The sequence below is a fragment of the Peromyscus maniculatus genome, chromosome 15 (assembly GCF_049852395.1).
Source record: "Peromyscus maniculatus bairdii isolate BWxNUB_F1_BW_parent chromosome 15, HU_Pman_BW_mat_3.1, whole genome shotgun sequence".
Taxonomy (NCBI): Eukaryota; Metazoa; Chordata; class Mammalia; order Rodentia; family Cricetidae; genus Peromyscus; species Peromyscus maniculatus.
The window spans coordinates 43073226-43092710 of record NC_134866.1 but is presented as its reverse complement, the minus strand read 5'-3'; the positions used below and the strand labels follow the sequence as shown (position 1 = coordinate 43092710).

The following is a 19485-nucleotide window of genomic DNA, read 5'->3' as shown; positions in this document are numbered from 1 at the left end:
ATAAAATTATCATAGGAAATAGTAATATCTATCACAGGTTCATTAAGGAGCATACAAATTTGAAAATCATAATTTGGATTATATATTCATTTTCCTGGTGTGCATACAAATTCTTTTTTTAAGATTTATTTATTATGTATACAATGTTCTGCCTGCATGTATGTCCTGCAGGACAGAAGACAGCACCAGATCTCATTACAGATGGTTGTGAGCCACCATGTGGTTGCTGGGAATTGAACTCAGGACCTTTGGAAGAACAGCCAGTGCTCTTAACCTCTAAGCCATCTCTCCAGCCCCCACAAACAAATTCTTAATAAAATATTTTCAACTCTAGTTCAAGAATACCTTAAGAGGACATACCATGACCAAGTTCATTTCACCACAAGGATACACTGTTGGTTCAACATAGAAAATTCATAAATATCTAAGAGCTCTACAATGAAAGCTTTAATATACTGAAGACTGTCAGAGACTGGTGGAACATTTACAAAATGGCTGAATTAACTAAAGTATCTACAGAGGAAACACAATTCTCATCAAAATTTCAATGGCATTCTTCATAGAACTAGAAAAACAATTTTCTAAAATTTATATTGAAGTAAAGCGATGTTAAGCAGAAAGAACAATGCTTGTGGTAACATAATACCTGTTCTCAAACACAGAGCCATTGTAACAAAATCTATAAAGTACTAATACAAGAACAGACAAGTAGTCATAATAACAAAATCCATATAGTACTGACACAGAAGCAGACATGTAAACCAATGTAACAGAACAGAAACACAGAAATAAGTCCACACAGCTGCAGCTACCTAAGTTTCTACAAAGGTGTCAAAACATACATTAGAAGACAGGCTATGTGAAGAAGTGATGTTGGAAAAACTAGATATCCATACATAGAAAAATGAAATTAGATCCATTTATCTCATCCTGCACAAAAATGAATTAGAAAAGGATAAAAGTCCCTAATGTAAAACCTGAAACTTTGAAACTGTTTTAAGATTCTGGTAATACAGAAAACCACCCCAAGAATTTACAACTACATGAAATTACATGGCTTCTGAACAACCTACAGAATAAAGGGGGAAAAATTGTCTGCCAGCTATATACCAAATGAAGGACCATTATCTAGAAGATAAAAACTTCAAATTTTGAGTAACCTCTAAAAGCAATTAATAAATGGGTAATGAACTGAATATATCATCCCTAAAATAATAAAAAGTCTAATAAACTTAAAAAGTGTTCAATATCCTTTAGTCATCAGAGAAATGCAAATTAAAATTACTTTCAAATTTCATCTCATCCCAGTGGGAATGGCTATCAAGAGAACAAATGACACTTATATATTAACTGGTGACAATGTGAGCTGATGGCACCACTATGGAAATCAGTATAGATATTTCTCAAAAAAAAATAGAAGAAACAAAATACTACTGTATATACATCCTAAGGATTCTAACAAAAACACTCAAAACATCTATGTTTACTGCTACACTATTCACAACAGCTAAAAAACAGGACCAGCCTAGATATCCATCAATAGAGAAATGGTTAAAGAAAGTGTGTTAATATAAGAAATGGGATTTCATTCAACCACAAATAAAACTAAATCAAAACACTTGCAGGAAGATGGATTCAATTAGATATAATTATGTTAAGTGAAATACTCCAGAGTCAAAAAGACAAATACTACGCTTTATCTCAAAGTTTAATACAGATTTTGTTTGTGAGTAGGACATGGAAATAGAAAGAGACCATAACCATGAGGGAAGGATGAGATCTCAATGGGAACAAGCAGGAGGTTAGGAAAGGGTAAATGAACATATGACATGAAGGCACAAGAGAGGACTGTTTGGAGGGAGGAAGGGGATCAGCAAGAGGGGGAGAGGGACGTATGGGAGAACAATCCACGAAAGGGACAATAGCAGAGTATGACATACATATATGTAGACATGCTATAATAAATCCTATTACTTGCATGCTAACTTCAACTTTAAAAATAGCTCCTTCAAGGTAGCTATAACCACAAATCTCTGTTCAAGTGATAGTGGCCCTTATGGTCTCATGGCCCAATGGTCTTGCCTTTTTGCTTAGACAAGAAGACTTCTGCCACTCTGGCTTGCTATGAAGCCTAATGTAAGCATGTGTGACTGTAACTGAAACATGTAGAACTGGATGCTCCTCAACGAGTTATATAGACCCAAGAGCATGATAAAAATGAACCTACATAGGCATAGACAGCATTCAAGCGTAAACACAAAAGGAGGCAAGAAAACAGAAGCACATAAACACTAAGAAAACCCCAAATCAGAAGACCACTAATAATCTCCTAACCAACAGAAGAGATTCAAGCTGCTTAGGAAGAAAAAAGTTTGATAGAGGGCTGGCTGTATTTGGAAAGATGACTTACAGTCTTCCCAGACCCTGTCTGAGCACAAGCCATCAGATCTCGTCCCGCTAACACAATGGGGATGCTGTATTTCTGCACAGGAGTAAGCTTGGTATAGCCAGCTTTAGCAATGTTGTTATTCAGGGTCTGACAGAGATTAGCTTCTTCAAAAGTCTAAAAGAAAAGAAAGCAATGATTAAATGATAAATTGTGCACATCATATGCTCACCATTTCATAAACATACTCCATTTAAGTGAGCTTTAAACGTGGATTCTACTTTACACACTAACCAATATACCCCACTATAAATACATAAGAACCTATTTTCATGACATAGTAGAAGTCTATTCCATAGACTTTGCTTGGAAATATCTTTTTCTGCACCCTTAGGCCCTGTGAGACACAAAAAAACTGATAAGTAACAAAGGCTCATTATGAGGATAATTATTAACAGGGAATAGAACACTTTTGTTATTCTCCATACAGAATCCACTTCCCAGGGTTGGAGAGATGGCTCAGCAGTTAAGAGCACTGACTGCTCTTCAAAAGGACATGAGTTCAATTCCCAGAACTCACATACAGGCTTACAACCAAGTTCCAGGAGCTGGATGCACTCCCTCTTCTGGCCATTGCAGCCACCAGGCATGTAATGCCCAGACATATACAGGCAAACCAGACATATACAGGCAAACCAGCCATACACACAGAATCCACTTCCTAAGACCTACTTTTCTCACATAATTAGTATGTGAACATTTTTCCTCTCTAAAAAAAAAGTAGCCTTTTAGTAAATTGAAACAAGTTCCTAATATGGTACAAGGAGTAGATATGAATTCTAGCACTTCCTCTTTTGATAGAGCAATCCTATTAAAAATGGTTGACAATGCTTCTCAACTTTCAACAAGGATCCTAGACACTAAAAGGTAACTTATCTTGATAGCAATGTAATTATACCATATGTTTATATCAATATAAAAATAATACACTGACCAAAATTGCTGGTGGTGCATCATGTCCAGAAACTTCTACAAGTATGGTATCATATTTATCAAAATTTATGCCTGTCTGGTAATGTGCAAAGATGGAGTCCTCGTCCTCTGGTGGAGGAGGGGGTATATATGTCACTTTTGGACCTTGGAATAGAAATGAAAAATATAATTTACATACTAGAAGTACAAACAAGAGAAAAGGACAAAAACCAATAAAAAATACTGTAGAAATCACTACTAAAATTATCACTCAAATGTTTTAAATTTAACCACACTCTTGAATACTTTCACCTTAGTGAAATGCAACATATATTCAAATAGATAATGCAAATTTCAATGTACCTTGAATATCACTGCTTTCTCCTCCTTCAGCTTCTGACTTCCAGGAATCTTAAAGGGGATAAAACAAAAAAGATGTTAATTGAAGAGTAAAATGGACAGTACTACAAAGATCAAAACCTTTTCCAAAATAGAACTTACTCTTTGCAGAGCCTGTCACTACTTCTTCATTTAACCCTTTGTAGCCACCTAGTAAAGAAATTCAGAGTGATCATCAATTAAGATACAGAGCTGTGTGCATCTTTACTCTCACTGTATTCAAAGCAGGTAAATCTTAAAACAGCAAGCATCTTCAATGTTTCTTCTTACAAACGGTGTTTGAGACAGTTAGAGGCCACAGGCACAGCTTGGTGCTACCAGTGAACATTTAATGTGCACAAGGCCAGGGTTTGTCCATCCCCAGCATGAAAAGAAAGGAGGGAGAGGAGAGGAGTAAGATCAAGAGGGAGGTGGCAAGCAAGAATCTTACACATTTTAAGGTTGTCTGGTATTCAACATGGTGGCTTTATATAGATTACAAACCGCGCTACTGTTTTTGCTTAAGCCATGAGATCTTTTTCCTGGTCAGCAAGGGAATAATTTTCTAAAAGGGACTAAAACTTAGACCATCCTCCAGCATGGATGGTTTGCTGGGAGGACTCAGATCATAAAGTGAAATAAGGAACGTACTCAAACAAGAAAAAAGGAACGTGGGTCAAGTTTTCCAGTTATCTTATTCGTGTTAGAGTTTTGACAACACAAGTACTTACCAGAGCAGTTAAGAGACTTATATCTGGAATTTTCACTAGGGGAATGGTAACTCATGTACTTTCTGCCTAGTATATATACCATAACAAAAATCCAAGAGCCTCACAGAAAAAGGTAAGTACTCAGCATAAACCACATATGTATATTGTACAAACAGGTCAGGCACCATGACTTGCTCTTCTCAAAGAGAAGAGTGGACCTCTTTCCCAATTCCAAATTCTCACAAGTTAGCTGAGCTAGCGTAGCAATCAACCCGACCAGGTTAAGGGATGCAGTGTCTTGGTTCCTTTCTTACTGATGTGACAAAAGACAACTGAAGGAAGAGAGGACTTATTTTGGCTCAGAATTGCTAGGAATCCATCATGGAAAGAAGCCAAGGCAGAGGGAGCTTGAGGACAACGATCACCCTGCATTAGCAGTGAACAAGTGGAGAGCAATGAACACTGGGGATGTTTTTTTGGTCTAGGATCCCATGAGTCTTGACACCTCAATTACCCAGTCTAGAAAATCCCTCACAGACATACCAAAGATGTGGTTCCCAGGTGATTATAGATCATGTCAAGATTAATTAATTAGCATAAACTATAATAAGTTATCCCTTGTTAACTTGACATTTAAATGTATCACCTTTGAGCGACTACTTTTTATCCCTTGTCCCCATAGATTCATTGCCAACTCATATTGCAAAATGCTTTCAGTCCCACTTCAAAAGTCCCCATAAGCTTTGACAACTCCTGAATATTCCCAAACCCCCTTTAGACAAGCTATAAACAAACATCTGTGGACAATCTTATTAAACTGGATTTTAATAAACTTTTTTCTATATTGAAGAATGTAAGAAGTCAGGGGTAGATTGTTACCTTGAATGCTTTCAGACTAATAATTACCAGAAATCAAGTAAACTTTACTGATCTACTGATCTGCAAAGTATCTTAAGTTTCATACAATACTTAGAGATATTTAAAAGAAAAAAACTTTTTGAGAGGAAAAAAGTCACATTTATTGCACTACTGTTAGCATTCCTTTATTCTTAGATCATGAAAGGAAAAGTGTTTTAATAACTTATGCAAATATCTCAATATTTATTATCTGCATGATATCCCATTTTATGGTTATAGTAAATATTGATGAATTTTAGGTGGTTTTCAGGCTTTACTTGATATAAAGAAAACTTGGTATCCTTATGCAGGTGTTTATAAATACTCTTATTGTGTATAAACCTTACAATGGAACTGCTAGATCAGAAATAACCTAGAAAATTAAGGAACCCCAATAGACCATGTAAAATTCATACTTATCAGGTATATAGAAACGACAATTACTTTTATCCTAAAGAAAATAAACTCAGATTACAATAAATTTAAACTACTAGAAGTCAGTCAAGGGAGAACTTGCCTCGTCCACTTCCACTTCTGCTTTGGTAAGTGTCACCATTACCTGGAAGACATTACATTGTGACACCTTTAGAGAAAACATACCTCCTACTTCCCTACCCCTCAGACACACAGGGAACAGATAACTGTGTTCAGTATAGAGTCATAACCCAGGATTCCCAATACCTTCAATTTTTTTATTTCATAGAATTCATTTAAACCTTATTCTTTTCCAGGCAATTTTCACTTGTGTGTGTGTTTTCCCATTTCACCTCAAATCATATACATCATCGCCCCCTATACTTCAGAAACTTACCTTTGAAACCAATATAAGCCTTATTTTCCTTCTTCCACTTAAAAGTATTTACTCACATCTCATACTGTCAGTCAACAAAGAAAAGATAATTCACAGCATGCCAGTTTTCTAAGGGAGCCAAAACTACCCACGTATTTTTGCCTACATAACTAAGATTTGAATGAAATTGTCAGCTAGCCTCAGTATACTTAAACATGCCTTCTTGCTCAAAGCATACATGAATATTAGTCCTCAGTAAAAGTTTCATTTCTCACCTGAATCACTTGCTGCTGGTTTTCTAGAACCAAAAAGGCCACCACCACGCTGTGTCCCCTGATCTTGGTCATATTCATTATCTTTATTTGAAAGAAACAGAATTTGACTGTTACTTTTAATAAAGTTTTACAATCGTTTAGTAAAAAAGCCCAAGTCATGGTATTATTGGCTAAAAGATGTGTAAAATAGTATAATAAGAATCACAATGTATATTTTTCTAAGTGTCAGAGAAAGGATTTCTTTACAAATTACATATTTCAATTACAAATAACTCCCTCAAAAATTAATGTTATTTTATAAATAAGTTAGGGTCAATGTTATACCCAAACAAAAGCCTCTCCTCCCCCCAAAAATAGCAATTTAATAGTGCCTAGAAACCACATTGCATCATTTCACTACTTGTTCACCAAAATACCATCCCTGTTCCCACCACTGCCAAATCTAATGTTATCAGCCCTGCCCTTTACAAACTCTTCAGAGGCCTTTACTTCTTTTTAAAGGGCAATTTATTCAATTCTGTACATTTGTTTAGTGAGTATTACAGGTTTACCAATGTCACTAATCTGTCCTCTATTAAAAGACATGCCAACAGTGACTTCTGAAACAGTATTTCTAGAAAATGATGCCTATTAGAATTTAGAGTAGACAGCCATATTGGTGAAAGAATGTATGAATGGGAGAGCCATAAGATGACCACTTATAAAAGATCAGCCATAGTTCCCAGACTCCAAAACATAATACTTTATAAAGACTTGGTAACACAAACTTCTGAAATATGTGTTCCAATATAATATTTAGTTACCCATGTTCTAAAAGTAATGATCCATGATATGGGTGATTAATTTTTATCTGTCACTCTACTAAAATACTCATATAATCCTTGTGGTCACTTTGTGCAATAGATTTTTTAAAATCATTTCCTTCTTAACAAATGAAATCATCTTATGCAATCAAACCACTACTAACTTGGTCTTCCTAGACCAAATCCTCCACGGCAACCTCGGAAACTACCTCTTCCACCTCTTCTGAATGGCCCTGAAGCTTCTGAATCATTTCCATCTTGATAGCCTATATTAAAATACACACAAGAATAGCACAAAATAACAACAAAGAAATCTTGGAGACATAGTAATTGAATTTAACCTTTGTATAATTGAAATGGATTTAGTGAACACTTCAATAACAGAAAGTTAACTTTTCAAGAGTCACAACTGATATCCTATAGATATTCTGCTTTACCAATATAGATATTTCTATGACAGGAAGAAAGGGCATTGTTTAAAGAATCAAAAACAAAATTTATAAAAATCAAAGAAAATTCAAATTTATTTATTTATCTATTAGCCAACACAATCCTTAATCTTTCAATAATAGTTAGTAGTTATGTCTACTTAATAATTCTAAATTATTTGTGTCTCTTTACATTTAAAAAGAAGTCTATCAACTTTCTTACTTTTCGTAAAAAAATCTTCTGGACTTCTCTTTTCTAAGCAGAAATTATTTTCATAAAGGTCATCAAATAAGACATCAAGCATATATCTAAAGTTAGAACATAATTTAAGACTATGGACCTTCCATCCAGTTTAAGACTAAGATGCTAACTGTAGCCATGAGTTTCTTCTGCCTTGTTCCTCTCCTAAAGCACCTCTCTCCCTCACCGACTCAACCAACACCTTGTATTGTTTTACATTTCCCTACGCTTATATTCTCATCTATGTACATATATTTAAGTAGCACGCTTAATTCTGTTGTGGAATCCCAGAAAAGCGGATCTACATTTCTTTTATTTGGCTTTGTTCTTGTTTACCAGGAACAGCACTCTATCACACATGCTCTATTATCTTCTTTCTACTGACTTGTCTTCCTCCAGGAACTCAGTTCACTAGCTTCCCATGCAATAAACTAGCTGTATCTCAGACATTATGATCTATTTTATATTGGTGTTAGATAATAAATACATTTTCACTATAGACTATTCATAAACTAAGAAATTCAGACTTCTATTTCTGACTTCTGCTTTTGCTATACTTTCAATTTTTTATTTTTATTGTACTTCATTTAGTAAGAGAAACAATAACAAATTCTGTAACATATTTTCTGAGTTTCATCTGGTCTTACTAAATGATTAATTTGTATGTGATTTCAATATATGCTAAGAAAGCATCTAATTTATGATTTTGGAATCTATTATTCCAAATAGAAATGTTACATGAAACTTGTTAGCTGGTATTCAAATCCACATCCTTAGTGGTTTGCTCATTCCTAATTTCTGAGGAAAATGGGACTAAAATATACTATGACTTATGAATTTTCCCTTATGTTTATTCCTAATACTCTAAATTATATTGTTTCCCATCTCTGTATCAAGTAAATTTTAGTTAATATTAACTTTCTCTTTTCAATTTATCAATGAATATATTTACCAATATTATGATTACTGACACACAGATTTTTATTTCTACCATCTTATGGTTGTTTCTGCTTTTGTTATTTTTTTTGTCTTCACTGAGGTTTTTTTTTCAGTTTTGTTTTTTCTCCTTTAGTGTTCTAATTAATTAATGAACAGCTAAGGAAATGCTTTTTAAAGATCAATTTTTTATTGCCAAATGCAAAAAAAAAACCCAAAAAGAAAAAAAAAAAACCCTTCCTTGTAAAAACTGATTTCTTTGGAATCTGGTATTTCAGCTTTTTTTTTTTTTTTTTTAACTATTTGAGGGGTTTAACTTTTTTTTTCATTGAATTTTATCAATTTTCACTTTCCCTCTCCTCACTCCAATACTTCCTGGGTACCCTGTCCTTGCTCTTTCTCAAAATCATGGTCTCTTTTTATTTATCTATAATATATACATGTACCTAAATATAAAAATACAAACTGCATAGTCTGTTTAGTGCTACTTGTATTGTATGTATATGAATGAAATCAGGGCTGACCAATTAGAATTGGATTACCAATTGGAGGGTCATCCTTAGAGAAAACTATTTCTCCCTCTCTCTGTATCAATTCAGAAAATATTTAAATTAGTTTCAACATAACCTTGTTCCTCCTGAGTTCCGCCCTCCTACTGGATTGTCTCTAGTAGTAAAGCATACACTTTATTTTGTCTTTTCTCTGATTATCCTTCAATTTTAGTCAAAAGCAACTTTTAGTTTCCTTCCAAGCTGGCAATGAACCTAAATCTTTCATCTTTCATAGTATTTTACTTCTTTAGTGTTTATAACACCCCTAAGCCATCACTGCTAGTCTATGCAGCTTCTACTTAAGATCACCATATATTACCAGTTTCATACGTTTTTGCCCTATCACTGTTTTATTACACTTTATTGCAGTGGGCTACAAGAATGTATTAGAGACTCAGCTGGACATTAAAGCTACACCTAGAAAAGTCAAGGCGTTTTTCTAGAGGAAGCCCTTTATCAAGGAATATTTGGATAATATATCAGCTGTCTTCCATGAAATTCTTGTGTGCCCATACACTACTAGGCTATATGACAAACAGTTTTTAGCTTCTCAGACCTACTGCTGATCCACCAGGTAACATCCAGGCAGGGCCTAGGAGACAGGCTGGTTGTAGATGCGTAGTTTTGTTTCTTGTGCAAATGAAGCTCAGACCTCTCTTCCCTAGACAGGGAAAATGACATTCCAGAGCAATTAACTCAGAACAAAGGAGGTTTTCGCATATCTAGGTGGAGTGAAGGATGGGGCAGGATTCCTGGCCAGAGCAGAGTTGTGTGGTCATGAGACAAGGCAATTTCTGTGGACGGTAGACAGAACCATGTGGCCAGAGAGAAGAGAAGGCAGAGTAAAGGCATAAAGGGCAAGGAAGGAAAGATGGAGGACGAAAGCAGAGGAGCTTAGTTAGTTACAGGCAGTAGGTACAGAGAGGAGCTGTATGTGAGGATGGAGCTGAAGCTCTATAGACAGAATTTTGTCTTAGAGAAATAAAGTAAATGGACAAAGAAATAAAGAACGTGGTGTACATAGATTATTTTCCCTCAGCTTACCCCACGCTGGACATAGCGTCTCCCCCAGGACCTTGGGAGGAATCTTCTCAGGGCAGGCCCCTGGGAAAACTCTACTACTTTATTTTGTGTGTATGTGTGTATGGGGGTGCTGCATGCATGTCACAGCACTCGCACAGGTCTGAGAACAACTTCTCAGGTGACTCTATCCTTCTACCATGGTGGGTCCCAGGAATGAACTCAGGCCATCAGCCTTGGCAGCCATGTGCCTTTACATATGCAGTCCTCTCATTAGCACTCCTCACTGATGCTTCGCTCCTCCGCCAGGCTTCTTGTTGCCTTCTTCTGTCTTTGATTTCATAGTTATTTTTGTAGTATTATCTATAATACCTTGTAAGTGTTAAATACTGTTTTTACTTGAATAGCATAATTTCTCACTGGCACCTAACTATCTGAACACAGCAATCTGGACTCAAAGCTATTCCTCCACAATCTGAATATAGTATTCTATACTGTAACCTACTTACTATTATGTATCCCTGCCCTTTCCAGTGATTTCAACCTTTGAAACACTTTAATTTCAATATATGCATGAGATTAGGAATTTGTTTTTATTTAATTTGCTCAGAACTCTTATGACTAACTAGAAGTCTTATCTATTCCCTTTGAATAGTCAGTCATCTTTCCTGTTTGCCTTCCCCTTGTTTTCTCTTAGAAGATATTTAGGTATATGGTGGGCAAGCAGACATTCTACTCAGTTTCCAATCAGTTAACTACATTTTGTTTTCCATTTCCACTATAATTTCTCAGATCTACTTTTGATTCGTTTTTGTTTAACTTATGTGCTGTGCTTTAAAATTTCAGTCACACTATTCTTTTCTCTAAGTACAAGCTGGGTCGCCAATCTATCTCCTCTGTGCTCTGGCACCTTTAGCATCTTTACGTTATATGTCTACACAGAATAGAAGCAAGCATTTAAAGAAGCACGCCCTGCTCCTCCAGAGTTCATGCCAGTTCCAAGTTATATCAGAATATTAACCAGAGATGGAAGGGACATGGGTGTTATGCCTTCCCTCAAGATAGGCAATACTACCTTAAAGAAGCGGCACAAGCTCTTTGGTCCCATAATCTTAACAATTACCTTGTTAAAATAAACGGATTGACGGAAGAACAGACAACACAAAATTAACACTCAATCAAACAGACTGACACTTTCTTGAACATGGAAACTAAGAAAGGGTTGGTTTCCTATGTGTTCCAAACTATCCTTGAGTTTACTCTATAGCCCAGTCCAGCCTCAAATTTACAGCAATCCTCTGCTTCAGCCTCTCAAGTCCTGGGATTAGAGATGTGAACCACCATACCCAGCAGGTATCTTAAAATATAATGAATTAGTAGTGACAGATATATGTTAACTTTTTATCAAAATATGGACAGAATATAAACCAGTATCAGTCAGTTAAGGGGAGATGAAATATAAAGTAGACCATCTTCTACCATCCCATAATTCTTAAGTTTTTCCAGGCTTTGAAGGAAATGCAGAAAAATGTTCTTGCTAAATATAGGTATCCATACATAAATGTTCATTCATAACAGAGTATTCTTTACTTTTCTGAGTCATTAAATTGTTTTTAAATTAACTACTTTAAATGTTACTTCCTAAGTAACATTATCATTTGGAAAGAACAGTACTAGGAATCACACTCAGGGCCACATGCATGCTCTACCACTGAGCTATAAGCTCAGTTCCAACAGTACATTCTAGAGGTAATGAGTCCTGAATTCAAAGGTAAGAAGAGATATGGCCTATATTTCATTAGCAGTTTCTGATAACGCATGGTAATAATCTTCAGAAAAGAATATTTTCATTCTCTTCCAAAAGAAATCCTGCACTCATTTTAACACATTGTTCCATGTTCTAGAATTAGCCAAAGTTGTACAACAGAGTGAACATACTGAAATCAACTGGCAAATTTTATAATATATGAAGTATTAATTCAAAGAAAAGTGGTATGCATCACAAAATACCAATAACTCAATTAGGAAGATGTTTAAGGACTCCATAGTGAAAATCAGAAAATGTGGCTAGAAAACCTAGAAGCTTGTGCAGTACTCTTTCCCACTGAGCTATTTTGTCTGCCTCTGACTCCTACTTTATATACAAAAGTAAATGAAAACTAAAAGCATAAGGAGGTTCAACAAAAAAACTCAGTTCAGATGAAAAAGGAAAAGTGCAAAGCGTATAGATGTGAGGGATATCTTAGCATTATAAACTCTTTGAAATGTTTCATAATGTATTTTAAAGCTAAAACTTTCCATAGCCCATTAACCAGTAATTCTACTCCTAAATGTATACCAATGTACAAAAATACTAGAACGTTCACTGCATCACTTTCATAGTAGTCCCAAACTGAAAACAACCCCAACACTTGTTATTAGTAGGGAAAAAAGACTATTTTCAGCGATGTTAATGATCTATAAGAGCAATATCATAAATGGCTCTCCTAGAACATTAAACAGGAGCCAAAAAAAACAAAAACAAAACAGCACCTGCTATATTAGTCCCTTTATATCAAGCAGAAAGAGAGAGAAAATTATACATTTAGAAGTCAGAATAAAATTAACCTTCAGAATGCATTGTTTCTAAGTGAAGATAAGTATAAAAAGTGGATTTTCTGAGGTGCTAGTAATTTCTATTTCTTAACTTAGGTGTGGTGAATAAGTTGAGGTGTTCAGTTTTCTTAAGTATTGAGCTACCTAGTAATATATTATGTATATCATATTACAAAATAAGCACACACACATTCACTGAGTGGCCATGTGCTAGCTTCCTAGTCTAAAATATGTATGTCTCCAGGGAACAGGAATCAAGAAGACCCTAGAAAATGGCTATGTCCCAGCTAATCATCCTACACTGCTTTAAGTCAGAAACACGAACAGACTGCTCCAAATGACTTCTGGCTTCCTCATTTAAATACGAATTAATCTGACTTAAAGGTAAGACAAATGCTGTGGGATGTCTTTCTGTATGCTGTGAATATGTGTTGCTCTGACTGGATGATAAATAAAGCTACACTGGCCTATGGCAGGACAGGATAAGGTTAGGTGGGACATTCAAACTCAGGATGAGACAATGAGTCAAGGAGACACCAGCCTGCCACTGAAGGAGCAACAAGATGCCAGCAGACCAGTAATGCCACGGCCACATACAGATTAATAAAAATGGGTTAAGTTATAAGAGCTCACTAATAAGAAGCCTGACCCATAGGCCATATAATCTACAATTAATATTAAGTCTCTGAGTGATTATTTTACAAGCGGCTGTGTGACCATGGGTCCAGACAGGACCGGAGAAACTTATGGCTACACACAAACATTCATCATTCTCCAGAAAACAATCAGAATATTTAAAATATGAACAATCTTTTCCAAACAGCTGGTATCAAAAAAACTGGTTGCAAGAAACAAGGAAGGCTGGGCTGTGGTGGCACACGCCTTTAATCCCAGCACTTGGGAGGCAGAGGCAGGCGGATCTCTGTGAGTTTGAGGCCAGCCTGGGCTACAGAGTGAGTTCCAGGACAGGCTCCAAAGCTACAGAGAAACCCTGTCTGGAAGAGAGGGGGAGGGAACCCACCAAAAAAGTATTTTACAAAAAAAAAAAAAAGGAAATAAAGAAATGGGGAAGAGAATGAGGGCTGGGGAGGCAGCTAGTGGTGGAGAACTTAGGGAGCACAGGAGGCCCTGGGTTTGATGGATAGCACTGTTGTTTTTGTTGTGGTTTTGTTTTTTTTCAATGAGAATTTTTTTTAATTTTGTTTTTCTCTCCACTATCATATCTTTGCAAAATTATCATAAGGCTTAATTTAGGAAACAGCCTTTCTTCAATCTGAAACTGAGTGATAGCTTCACTGGGGAGGGAGGGGAAGCATACTGTTCAGTCAGCTAATTATCTCAAAGGCAAAACAAAAGACGCTCCCAAACATCATGTTTGGGACATGTTTGATGGAGTACCAAACAAAAAAGCTTTTATTACAGAGATGCATAGATGAGTACTCAAGTGAGTACTCTATCATAATTTCACTGGCGTTCTTTGAAGGTATTGCTGCTATTGTCTTAACATGTCTCTCTATATATTAAAAAAGCATGAATGATAATTGTAATATACCATCTCACCTCAAATTCATTAGAGATAGAATTAACAAAGAATGATGGACTATCAATGAGATCTGAACAAAAAATAATGTGCAATTTCTTGCCTCTTCCAAATTTCTTCAGTCTAACGCCCTCCCAACTGAGCTATTTCAGCTTTTCTTCCAAATTTCTAATGACCTTTTTCAGAAACAAATTCATTCTCAGTTCATCTAAATTGTGATTGATCAAGACACTAAACATCTCTCTTGAGATCCTAAGGAAAAAACCAAATATCTAATGACATTAGAGGTGGACCTTCAAATAGCTGCTCAAGGACTAGGAGCAGGGAGCATATACCAACATATTTCTTAAAGGCTTTCATTTCTTTTCTTTTAGCCTTTCTAAAGTTGGTTTTGTCAGTTCAGTTTTGTCTTACATACAAACTGTTCAATGCATCCTCCTTACCGCCTCTCTTGGAAAACCCTCTGCTCCGAGTTGGATTGTCTTCACAGTCATTATTAGACTCTTGAATAGAAACATAACATGTGAATAGCATCCAAGTAACTTTAATGGCATAAAAGCTAAAGAACAGAATAGAACTTAATAGGAATATTTTCCAAGCTGAAATATAAACATTGCATTTCTTAAAATAATTTTACTAGAAACATAAAAACATTGCTCAGGGTAAATTCCCTATACAGAGTGTCTATGCATGTCAATATTTAATGTTAAGTGTATGATAGAGCACAGACTATTTGCTCACTGTTGTGCTAGACAAAAAAATACAAAAAGAAAAACTTCCACAAGTAATCATATGGCTCTGAAAAGCATTCATGAGCTACTAGAGACACAAGACTGTTCTATTTGAAATGCCCTCATTTCCTTTTCTGTAATTACCATTCTTAATAACGCTAGACAGTGGTGCTTTCTTAAATCCATGCAAACTTTTCCTCACTTTTCCCTAATTAATTCACTCAATTACCCAATGGCTTTTCTGTTTTAATGACAGTGCCAGTACACTTCCAAGACTTTCTCTAACGGTGGTGTGAGGATCAATCACAACACTGAAAGACACCCAAGTGAACCGGGTGAAAATAAAAGCTTAAGCTCCAATCTCAGAGTTTTATGTTATTAATATAACACTAAGTTCTTCAAGTTACAGCAAAGGCATATTTGGGAAATACAGAGATAGTTTCAAGGTATCTTTTACATGTCATTAAGGTCCAATATTCAAGAACTTTAAACAAATGGCAATGATGTCAAGTGACCAAACAGCTTACAGGCGATCATCTAAACTCGTGCACAAAAGTACTGCATAGTTAATGGGGTTTTTTTTATATTTTTTAAGATTTATTTATTTTATATATACATGAGTGCTCTATCTGCATTTACGCTATGCCTGCACACCAGAAGAGGGAATCTGATCTCACTACAGATGTCTGTGAGCCACCATGTGGTTGCCAGGAATTGAACTCAGGACCTCTAGAAGTTCAGCCAGTCCTCTTAACCTCTGAGCCATCTCTCCAGCCTCCTTGTTTTATATTTTTTAAACATGATCCTGATACTTAGCTGAAGGTCCCTCTTTGATTATGTGTGTGTGTGTGTGTGTGTGTGTGTGTGTGTGTGTGTGTGTGTGTGTGTGTTTCAAGATGAAGTTTCTCTGTGTAACAGTCCTGGCTGTCCTGGAACTTGACTTTTAGACCAGGCTGGCCTTGAACTCACAGAGATCTGCCTGCCTCTGCTTCCGGAGTGCTGGGATTAAAGGCATGTGCCACCATTGTCCAGCAAGCATATATTCCTAGAATCATCTAGCACAACTTTCTCGAAAAGAAGATTTAAGAAATATATTTGAAAAAGAAAGGGCTTTTAGAAAGACTGACTTTGAGATAATGAGGTGAGAGCTTGTAACACATCTGTATTTGAAAAATATCCTATAGATCACTTTAGGACCTGGCAAAAAGAAAGGGGTCTTATATTATCTTTCATCAATTATTCCCCTAAAACAACCTGTATTTAGTTTGGTCACTTTAAGAGGTAAAATAGAATAATGGCATTAGGAGAACTTGGAGAAAAATCAATTCTATACTATTTTTCTAACTTCTTGTGAATCTAACCATTTAGAAATAAGTTTAAAATAAGAAGTGATCTTTATGGATATAGAAGATAAAACCAAGAATAAATGAAAATTAAGTAAAATTCAATAGTTATAACCTATTAATTGCATGGTATAAAAATGATGTCATGTATAACTTATGCACCTGGCACTGTTCTAAATAAATCATTAATACATTCCTTCCTTCCTGCCTTCCTTCCTATCTGTCGGAAACAGAGTCTTACTACATTTGCCAGGATGGTCTTAAACTCCTGGGCACAAGTGACTGTCCTATCTTTTTGTATTGTTTTGCTGTGTTGTGTTGTGTTTTTTAAGGCAGGGTCTCTCTTTGTAGCCCTAACTGTCCTGGAACTCTCTCTGTGGACCAGGCTGACCTTGAACCCACAGATATCCACCTGCCTCTGCCTCCTAAGTGCTGAGATTAAAGGGAGAAACCACTATGCCTGGCCTGATATTCCTATCTTAGTATTCCTAGAGCTAGGACTAGAGGTACAGGCAATCACACCCAGTTCTGCTTTGCTGAATTAACTTTAACCCTCACAAAATCTGTGTCCAATGGCTATACTCCTCATCTTATAAACAGAGGATGTTTTAAAAAAAAGTTAAATAATGTTTTTAAGACACTACAACTCCCAGGATGGTCTGGGTTTCAAATTTCAGGCACCCAACTCCAAAATCTCCAGCCCTGATCATTACACTATACCAAGCTGGGCAAAGAATCACAGACACCCCATGTGTTGCAAGCAAAGGTGCTATGGTGATGCTCACCCATTCCTAGATTTGCCTGTAACTGTGAGTCTGAAAGAATTTCATCTGTAGGTGTCATTTTTCATCTTTGGGGTTAATTAACAATGAAATCAGAGATAGACAAAAGGAAAAGCCATTTTGGGGAAAAGCTCTCTTTAGCATAATGAGAACTTGATTTATGCTCTGCTGTTATTGGACCCACAATTGCTAGAAAGGATTCAAATGGGGAAAGTGGAAAACTTGTGGTTCGATAGAAATAATCTTGATCATTACGATGGTAAAGTTTCATTGTCAGCTTGACTGGGTGTGGAATCATGTAAGACCACAACTCTGGGCATGTCTGTGAGGATGTTTCCAGAGAGTCTGAAAAAATGAAGGAAGAAGATCCACCCTGCGTGTGGCTATCACTACCCATGTACTAGAGTCCTGAGCTGAAGAAAAAGAAAGGGTGGGCCGGGCATCACCAGCATCCTTTTCTCTGCCTCCTCACTGTGTGTACAACAGAAGCAGCCACTTCACACTCCCACTGCCAGGCCTTCCCACCACCACCACCACCACGGATCACCGACTTCTTCAGACAAACTCCCTTAAGTTGCTTTTGTCACATGAGGAGAAAACACAACTAATACATCTAGTACCGAAGTTAAAATTAGATTAAAACTAGAGAACTCAATGGGCTGGAGAGATGGCTCAGAGGTTAAGAACACTGGTTGTTCTCCCAGAGGTCCTGAGTTCAATTCCCAGCAACCACATGGTGGCTCACAACCATCTGTAATAAGATCTGGTGCCCTCTTCTGACCCGCAGGCAGAATACTGTGTACATAATAAAATAAATCTAAAAAAAAAAAAACAAAAACAAAACTAGAGAACTCAAAAGTAGACACATTTTAAGTGAATTTTTCCCTCATGAATATTAATTCTATGTTATATGTTTTCTTTTGAATGGGGCAGGGTTAAAAAGAATGGTTACAAGAAACTGTCTTATTTCATACACACAATCCAATTTAAACCAGGTATGGTGGCTCTTATCTAAAGTTCCAGCACTGCACTCAGGAAGTTGAGCCAAGAGGACTGCCCAGTTTAAGGCCAGCCTGGGCTACAGAGTAAGTCCATGTTTCAAAAGCAACAATTAGCCAATCTCAATTTTTTTTTTTGTTTTTTTTTTTTTTTGTTTGTTTGTTTTCTTTGTTTTTTTCGAGACAGGGTTTCTTTGTGTAGCTTTGCGCCTTTCCTGGAACTCACTTGGTAGACCAGGCTGGCCTCGAACTCACAGAGATCCGCCTGCCTCTGCCTCCCGAGTGCTGGGATTAAAGGCGTGCGCCACCACCGCCCGGCCCAATCTCAATTTTTAAAGAGATTGTGTCTAGTCTTGGTTTTGACTTTGGGAATCAAAGCATATAATAAAATAAGCTCCCCACCCATTCTCTTTGCTCCAGTCTAGGAGATGGAACCCAGGGTCTTGTGCCTATAAGACTACCACTGAGCTCCATTCAAGAGTCAAACCTCAAGTATCTAATGACAAAAGAAATGACATTTATTAAATATTTACCACAAATATTAGTATTGTACTTTGTTCTTTTACTAACAGCCTAAATAGCACAAAAAATGGATGGTCTCCAGTCTACAGAGTAATAAATACAGGCTTAGAGTGACTAATTTCTTTTAATATTGCTCAACTAGCAGGTAACCAGGGCCAAGAAGTGAATAAGCTCTGGAACCCAATGTCATGAGGATTCTACAGGTCAGTGGTTTTCAAACAAAAGGCACATTAGAATCACCAGAGATGCTCTTTATATATAAGACCCCACACAAACCTTGTCCATCAGACTTGAGAAAGCATTGCTGACTTTTTGATAACATTATTCTACTTCTCCAGAGTATTAATACCTTAAACATGGCTCTACTTTGAAGAGATAATCACATTTTAGCCATCTTCCTCTTAGACTTCCTGGAGTTTAAACAGCTCCAGCACTTACACTGGGGTGGGATTAAATTGATTTTTTTTTTCAAGGAGGGGTCTCCCTATGAAGCACTGGCTGTGCTGGAAACTCACTCTGTAGACCAGACTAGCTCGAACATACAGAGACCCACCTGCCTCTGCCTTCCAAATGCTGGGATTAAAGGT

At 36.5% G+C, this 19485-nt stretch overlaps 1 protein-coding gene across 7 annotated transcripts in view; it reads right to left on the bottom strand.

The window, feature by feature from the left end:
* Ddx4 (DEAD-box helicase 4) overlaps positions 1–19485 on the bottom strand; it is an 80377-nt gene that overhangs the window by 23089 nt on the left and 37803 nt on the right. For 5 of the 7 annotated variants that reach the window (XM_076551884.1, XM_042261557.2, XM_042261556.2 and 2 more), the window contains 8 exons: positions 14966–15025; positions 7376–7477; positions 6409–6489; positions 5861–5902; positions 3860–3907; positions 3722–3769; positions 3381–3523; positions 2411–2563 (listed from right to left, as the gene is read on the bottom strand). In XM_076551884.1, coding sequence (XP_076407999.1) covers positions 2411–2563; positions 3381–3523; positions 3722–3769; positions 3860–3907; positions 5861–5902; positions 6409–6489; positions 7376–7477; positions 14966–15025 — 677 coding nt within the window. The remainder of the gene's footprint in view (positions 1–2410; positions 2564–3380; positions 3524–3721; positions 3770–3859; positions 3908–5860; positions 5903–6408; positions 6490–7375; positions 7478–14965; positions 15026–19485) is intronic. The other 2 variants (XM_042261558.2, XM_042261559.2) reach the window with 1 other exon arrangement.